This window comes from Genypterus blacodes, unplaced genomic scaffold (assembly GCF_046128005.1).
Source record: "Genypterus blacodes isolate CSIRO-AG114 ecotype Tasmania unplaced genomic scaffold, CSIRO-AGI_Gbla_v1 ptg000156l_1, whole genome shotgun sequence".
Lineage (NCBI taxonomy): Eukaryota > Metazoa > Chordata > Actinopteri > Ophidiiformes > Ophidiidae > Genypterus > Genypterus blacodes.
In genome coordinates, this window is record NW_027466957.1 from 6962503 (window position 1) to 6970860 (window position 8358).

The 8358-nt window shown below is 42.7% G+C and overlaps 1 protein-coding gene across 3 annotated transcripts; it reads right to left on the minus strand.

Moving 5' to 3' along the window:
• On the minus strand, window positions 1-8026 carry LOC143013271 (translocating chain-associated membrane protein 1-like 1). Of its 3 annotated transcripts, none has more exons than XM_076166831.1 (11): window positions 7678-8026; window positions 6912-6972; window positions 6692-6810; window positions 5699-5815; window positions 5551-5609; window positions 5005-5089; window positions 4606-4676; window positions 4238-4342; window positions 3953-4096; window positions 3690-3850; window positions 1-3194 (listed from the first exon to the last, which is right to left on the minus strand). In XM_076166831.1, the coding sequence occupies exons 1-11, from the start codon at window positions 7795-7797 to the stop codon at window positions 3121-3123; spliced, it is 1116 nt and encodes a 371-aa protein (XP_076022946.1). In that variant the 5' UTR covers window positions 7798-8026; the 3' UTR covers window positions 1-3120. The 3 variants fall into 3 exon arrangements, with proteins under 3 accessions (XP_076022946.1, XP_076022947.1, XP_076022945.1); XM_076166832.1 differs by having other exon boundaries at window positions 5014-5089; window positions 6906-6972; XM_076166830.1 differs by having other exon boundaries at window positions 6906-6972.
• Between the last annotated feature and the right edge of the window lie 332 nt (window positions 8027-8358).

Here is an 8358-nt window from a genome sequence, read left to right on the forward strand (position 1 = left end):
TTTGTGTAATGAACAAAAGCTTTATTCGACATGAAATTAAATTGAAAAAACGGTGACAAAGAAAAAGAACAGAACCCACAAGAATTTGCATAAATAACTTTAGAGACGACACCTTTGAAACGGAAATATATCACGACATCTAGAAACAAGCAGCAACATAAAAAACAAAAGCAAGGATGTTTCTGGATAAAATTATAGAACACAATAAACATTTTTATTCCTGCAGCACAGGGCTTTTTTTCCTTTATTTTAAGTGCTCATATGGTCAAATGCATTAATGATTGTTGCCATCTACAGGTTGTTGATGCAGTTAATTCATTTTATCTATTATGATATTAATCGAGTTGAATCTGCAATTTGCTGAGAAACAATTTAGACGCATCCCGAGGTGTGAAAGGTGAAATATAAAAAGTGCATTCCTGTGGGATGACAAGCTTTTGTGTCGAAAACAAGAGGGGGCCCAGACCTACATTATGGCTCATGTTTCAGAACCTGATGACGCTGCATAATTTCTGATCAAGAAAAGCTTGACAGAAGTCAGATGTAGCTCCTTGCCGCCGTGTCTAGACTTGAACCTGTGAGCACAAGTGGACAAGTCGCTGAAACACACCTGCAGGACTGGAACAAATTAAACTCAAGACTTAATATTTGCTCGTCTGATGAGACGTGTGGATGCCTCGTGTATCTCACCATCGTAAAAATAAGTAGTAGTGACAGCAGCGGTGCACGCCTGCAGCATAACGGCACTGTCACACCATTCAGTTCACTTTGCTCTAATAAGGCCATGATGTTAAATAAAGTTGTTTTTTTTACACTCATACCACAATGCATACCACACTAACAGTTCAGCAAGCTTCATTTTTTATATAAAAAACATATCAATATGGATGCAAAACAAATATTCATACATGTGTACTGAACAACAGTGAATTTCAACAGCTTCCCCTCTATAAAAATAGCTTAAAAATCTGACACATATTTTAGTACAGTTTAGGGTTAAGTGGTAGCTTTTTTTCTCTTTTACATCTGAGACAGTTCAGTAACAGGCTGGTACATAAGTCCTCTGCTCCTCCTTCCCTCCGATGACACTGCCGTACACAGACAAGGGCTTTAAAGACCGCCCTTTAGTGCTCCAATAAGGAGCAAAAATGAATGGCATCTTCATCTCCCACCCTCCCGCTCTGAAAACAACAAGAAGAGACTCCGCGCTTCAGACAGACCACCTGCAGACAGTCGGCGCGGCCTTCTCAATATAGACATATTCACATGCACAGTGGTGTAGTAGTAGAGCGGTACTTGGTCCGTGAGAGTCAAGAGTACAATACGTGTCCTCCGTAGCAATGTCAGCATCATTGGAAAGGTGGAGCAGGAAGGCCGGAGCATGCCACGTTTGGCAAAACCTAATCACAGAATCTCTCTCAGACAGGATCGGGTGTATGAGCGGGCAGAGACATTTAACACATAAAGCATTTAGTAACCAACAACCTATAGATCACACACCTAACAACAACTTGGAGTGGGACCAAACTGAACGAAAGGACAGAATGTGAATCGACAGAGCAGGAGTCAATGAACAGATTGTCACATTTCATGCTCTGCACCGAGGCAATAACGTTACTGTCCACCAACGCTGTCATCCACAACCACCCACTTAATTTACACACAGAAACAATAGGTTAACAATACAAACTGGCATACACGCAGATCTCCTTACACAAACACGCCTCCCATTGCACTATGGGATGTCACGAATAGTGTGAGTGGCGAACAGCTCGTCCCCTGATACCCAAGAATAACAATAGAAATTTAAAAAAAAAAAAAAAAAGAAGGCAAACAGAACGCAACAGAAAACAGAATGAACGACACGGATCACTGACGTTATAAGGACACTTGAAGGAGGATTGTATTGTTTGGATTAACTGAACACAGTTGCTATGTACCACTATGTTTGCTGGTTATAGCTTTTCAAAGCATACAAAACAATAACTATCTGTAGTATGACAAAAATAAATAACTCAAAACTCTTGCAGCAGTTGTAAAAAGGCCACTGTACATTTGTGTGTGTGTGTGTGTGTGTGTGTGTGTGTGTGTGTGTGTGTGTGTGTGTGTGTGAGAGAGAGAGGGATGCAAATTTAACAGCACAGGTAGTAACTAGCCATAAGGTCTTTAGCCTTAAACCATCATGCATTGACATTACCATAGGGAGACTGAATCACAGCCTCAGACAATTTCTTGCTCAGGTTTCCAATCATGCTGCTATAAAGATTCAACTGTATGCATACAGCGTCACAGGTTGCAGTACAGCTTCCACTTGTTAAGTCCTCCAGCCTGGATAGAACCCCGCAACAGGGCCAAAGCGGACTTCCAGGTTTGGGATTAAAAAGCTTAATCAAATGAAGAAACGCCTCAATCCGGTAACATATTGGATGTCAAAGGCAGAGGCTGTCAAATAATGGCAGTACATGATCAAGGAATTAAGCACAACAGGCTTCAATAGTCTGGTTGCTGTTATACCAAATACCTAAATAGCACAGGTTATCTTTTAAACTGATAATTTAAGATCTTTTCCGACAACAGCAGAATATCGACATGCTGTCCGACAGAACAACAAATGCTTTATTTTAGGGCATAAGCCAGTGGCCTGTTAAGCTGAATAAGGCCTTAACATGCCACACTTACACCACGTACAGTTCATCTGTACACAAGCACTGTATATTAAGTTGCCCTGAAGTTAAAATTAGTCATAACTGTCGTGAAAATATCACTCGTTTTAAGGTACTGTGTTAATTGAGTCGGTGTCAAATTACAGAAGAGCAACTCAGTATAAAGTACCCGACAACTTTTACACAAAAGGACACTTTGAAGAGCAAAATCTATCCTGTTAAAGCATCGAAACCAACGCTGCCCTGCTATCGTCTCATTAGCAGAGAACCCAAATGAATCATAAACATTTCTAACAAGTAACACTGAACGCTTTTCTCCAAAAGGAGCTTCAATCCCAAAGGGACAGATATATAAGGTTTCTAAGTGCGATTCAACATTTGTGTTGGAGAGCAGAAGAATAAGGTCGAAGTTGTGAAACGACAGAATGTCACGTTGTCAGAACTCCCTCGCTCATCTCTACGAAGCTTTGGCTTTTCTTGCCCGTGGTGATGTTGTGTCCTCAGACTTCACAACGCCATTGGCCGTGCCTCCTGACAACACACGTGAAAACAAACATTATGAATGAGTTCAATCTGTGTTTTCATTCTAAATAACAATAAGCATACGGATATGGCTCGGGTTGTCACGACTAACCGACTACTCATACACACATAATCCATTATTCTGCGGCACATGCAAAGAGGGAAGCTGGCCCAGCGCTAAGCTAAGCTACTGCATATTGTGTTGTGTTCTTCATACGACAACACACAACCAGGTGGAATCAGCAGGTTGTTCTTCTGTGGACTACTACATAACAATCAATGATAATGTAACCTTATCATGGTGATTTGTCATTTTAATTTCTCTTTCTCATCTCTCACAGTAAGAAACTAACTAATGGACACAAATACTCATAACTAATGAACACAAATACTCACATAAACTCAATAACTACTCAATCAATAATCACTAGATTAATCAATTGAATATCCATAGTAACAGCCTGAGATGTGGCCCACCAGAGGCTGAGGGTTGTCCACACTCACCCCTTGCAAGCTCCCTCTTGTGAGGCTTGCTCTTTGGGCTGACTGCCTTTTTTTTGGATGCCTGGTTCTGGCTGTGCTCTCGCCACTTTTTCAGCTGAAAGTTAATAAATTTCCACATCATCCAAGCCTGCGTCAGACAGATGGCTGCCAGACAAGTCATCCTATGGTGCGAGAAAGAAAAAGACCATCAAGTGGTTTATCTTGCAGGAACAGGAAGTCAAAACTTAAACCATAATGTTTAAAGCCTTGTGAATGAGACTTACCTTATGGTGAGCACATTGAAGTTGCCTTCTGCAAGCGAAAACCCCTGGTTTTCTGTACGGGGCAGCCCAAACCCAAAAGTCAGAACTGAGAGTGTAAGTGTAAGTAGGCGAGCGATGACAAAGAGTAGTGCCCAAAGAGTAAAACTGCAAAGGAAGAAAATAACTCTCACCAGTGTGTTCTACCACCTCCCTAGATCCTACATGCTAAGTGAAAGAACGTCCATCACCATGTGCATTGACAAGACAAATTCAGACATAATTGAAAAAACATTTCTCCTCAGATACCCCTTTTGCTTGTTCTCGTCGCTGAAGTAGAAGAGGCGCGAGGCGTGAAACAGAAGCTCCACCAGGTAGTGAGGGACGAGCAGCACCAGGCCCAGTCGGTTGAGGCTGAGCAGATGGGAGACATGAAAGAGGACGGCAACGCAGAATTCAAAACACGAGGACAGAGAAACAGAACAGCAGGCAACATGATGGAACACTATCAACTCAGAGATGCTTTTCATCTATTTAGCTCTTCTTTTCTGATCAGTTGAAACATGCTTGGCCGCGATCACATGAAATTTGTAGTTTTAAGAGAATCTGCTCCCACGTAAAAATCTCTTTCTCTGTATTCCACCCTCACAGAAAGGTATTGGTATTATCACACTCACTTTAAGACATAGGCACCAGTGATGTGAACAACATAGAGGCAAATGTAATAGAGCTGGCGGGGAATGTCCTCCTGGCAACAAAAGAAGCAGACAAGAGCCAGTGTGAGTTGGCGATCTTCTTTGATAAAACACACAGACAATAATATTACACTTGTTTTATCTTAATCCCTCTAACAGCTGAAAGCCAGGATGAACCATTTTAAAATGACACACACACACACACACACACACACACACACACACACACACACACACACACACACACACACACACACACACACACACACACACACACACACACACACACACACACACACACACACACACACACACACACACACACACACACACACACACACACACACACACACACACACACACACACACACACACTCTTACCTTTCGTACTTTTTGAAAGTACAGCTCAGGAAGTGCATGGAGCCAATAGGCAATTTGGCAAATGTAGAAGAACTTCACCTGAAAGCTGCACAGAGGACAGAGGACAGAGCCCCACTGGGTGTCATATCAGCGTGGACAGAAGTGAAAATCACATCAACGCACAAAGTATCATGTGACGTGTGTCTGCACTGGTCTATAATGGTTGTTTAAAATAGACAACGGGGTCAATTTAATACAAATTCTACAGAGCTTAAGTATCAATTCTCAAGCCACACAGCCAAATTTAACACCCAAAATATCTTCATTTCAGCTTCATCTCTGACTTAATGCCTGGACTAAATTTTTGATAAGGTGAAGGAAATTGCATAGAAAAGAGATAAGAGTGAAGATCAGTACATCATGTGTAGTAAAACCTGGAGCCAGATCGTCAGAATTTCTATTCAGAGCTCACAATATCAATACTTCAAATGAGTTACACTGAATTTACACATTTGTATTAAAGTGATGTCATGGCATGTAGGAGTCTTTACTTCAATATTTACTTACACCATGTGGGTGTGTGGGTAACCCTCCCATAAGAAAGTAGGATTTGTTGCAAATTCCTCCTGCACAGAAAAAGAGACAGATGTTTAAGTTGGAGCCAAAAACATGCTGAGAGTGTGTGGTGCGTATGTGTGGCTCCTGACTCTCATACCGCTGTCAGGATGCTGCAGCCCCAGATGAAGGAGAACAGGTAGAACGCTGCAAGCTGTCCAGATTCATTGAACTTGCTGTGTTTGGTTTTGGAAAGGTGCAACCTCCTGTTCATTTTCTGAAAATAGAGATATTGCACAATCAAACATCACAATGCTGGAACTCTTGCAACTCACACTCATAAATAATCAAAAACAGGTTCTTCTCCTTCACAACAACCACTTTTTTAATATTTAATCCTATGAACTTGGTGTCGAGTTGACGTTTGTGTTGAGTTGCACAACAAGCATCATTCGTCCAGTCGCCTCTAAAATGAATGATGTCACAGTTGGTAAAGAACAACCATATTGACATCAGTGCCCAGTGTCACAGTTTACGTAAACATAATCATCCTGGCAATCTGCGAACACACTACTTTGAGAACAGGTTGTAGAACAGCTCTAACGTGAAAAACAAGCCCCATTCCTTTCCAAAGATAAACCTGTGTGTGTGCGCATCATGCAATGCAAAGTGCCAGAAAATGAATCTCCACAAAAGTCAGAAAGGAATGACCTAATGTCAACGCTACAGCCACACCTGCACAAAAATGGAATGGCACCACAGTCACAACTTTGTTCCAGATTTGAAAAAATCTAAAAATGCACTCACTTCTATTGAATAATCACTGTTGTGCCTTCCACGTATATTTTTAAGTGTAAGCAGTAAATGCTTTACAACAGCAGAAACGCTACAAGTGCAGATTTGTTATCATTTTGAGATGTGAATGAAACATGAGCATTCCCCCGGTCATTAAGTTTTATAGTGCACACACACAGGCGTAATGATCAGCTCTGGTTACCCACAAACAGCAATGGAAAAAGAAAAAAAATCTGTGTTTAGCAAACAAGATAGCGACTGTTTATTTACTCTCTCTCAGATCCTAAACCATCCATTATGCAACCACCGTCCAGATGCAGATGCAGATGCAGTTGAGCATAAATGTTGACACACTCACATCAAGAATATACTCTTGTATCAAGGCGTGGAGAATGACAGCAATAAGCAGGTAGAAAAACACAGTGGCCACATCTTTAGGGCCATACTGGTAAAGGTTGACTGGCTCAGTCCTCTCATCTGTAGAACAGAAAAACAAAAGGCACATAGGCTAAACCCTAGGAATCGTTTGCAAGGCAGTGTAGTTAAAACGATAACTGGAAGAATGAACTTACGCTCACCGAGAACCTGTGTGACGTTGTACTGGACTGTGATGAACATGATGGCAAACTTTGCTGTTACCTGGAACACAAAGAAACAAAACAGTGTTGATGACAGCTCTTCTTCATCACTGCAGCCATTCTTACACTTGATTCATGTATACAAGGTCTGCTGTGTCACTACTGGTTCTGGACTTTAATCGTTCCCATTGTTCCAGTCTGGGAGCCTCCAGGGGCTCATGGAAGCTCTCTGGCAAAATTGCATTGGCCTTTATTTTGATGTCACTGTTGTTATCACTGTGGTAATCCTTCTGAGGGGACTTTGTATTTATATACAGTTCCAAGCCATATTCTCACTCATAAAGGGGGTCTGGGAAGAGGTTAACTCTTCTAAAATGACATTCTGGGTCTGATGGCTGGTTCGGGTGGGGACAGCAGTGAGCAAGGCAGCTATCCTGTTTCATTTAGTCGTGCCTAGCTACAAATCATCTAGTTGACTATTGGAATCGAAGCAGAGCTGTAAAAGCAGATGCCAAACATGCAGACAATACACCGGACTGACTATCTCTTGTAGGTAACGGCCAGATCCACGTACTAACTTTTTATTGAGCCAGTGTGTTAGACTTTTGCAGCTATCTGTATCAGTGGGGCCTCATCACCATCTTCTTTGGCAATCAGAGGGACACATGAGAAGGGAAAGAGAGATAGACGAGCTAGCCCTGCCCCTGTAGTGCTGCTGTCATGTCAGCTAACGTGTTAGCAACAGCTAACAGCAGTCCGAACGTACCTCGAACATCAAGCCGAGCAGGATGATCATGGCTAGACAAGAAACCATATCGGCGTGATTCTGGATCACAAACTCGTGGCTCAGCACCGGTGGGCTCTTGTTCTTCTTGCGGAACCCCATGGCTCCCTGATACGGCGCTCTCTCTCCTCTGGCTGCGGGGCTGCTGACACCGTTTTTAGCAAGTAGCTTCCCCCTGCTGCACGGCACGTCGCGGCTGATGGACGTTTGCCCTGCTTCGGGCTGTTCGCTTCACTGCAGTCCGCGAGCACAGAGAACCGCTGCTCGTGTGTTTGGAAACAGTCATGAAGAAGCGTCTCATCAAACCAAACAGCACAGCACAACACCCATTTTTTCCCTTGCTATGTCTGAACGAGGGCCCTCCCACTCCAAAAGCCCATTCATGAACCGCCCAGCGCCATTGACGTAGAGGAGAACCCGGGGTCCGTGATGCCTTCGCGTGCTACACGTAAACTCCGCTGTCATCATTGGTCACTGACGCCAGATCATCGACGATACGAGGTCATTAATTAGGTAAATTGGGTGAAATGAGTTGATCAAGAATGGGATTTTTCAGCTCTTGTTTGGTTCGATACATGTGAATTATGTCAAAGCAATACCGATTTGGTGGGTTCAGTGGCCTCGATGGTGCACGGAGGAATGGAGAATAAGCAGTGTGTCTGT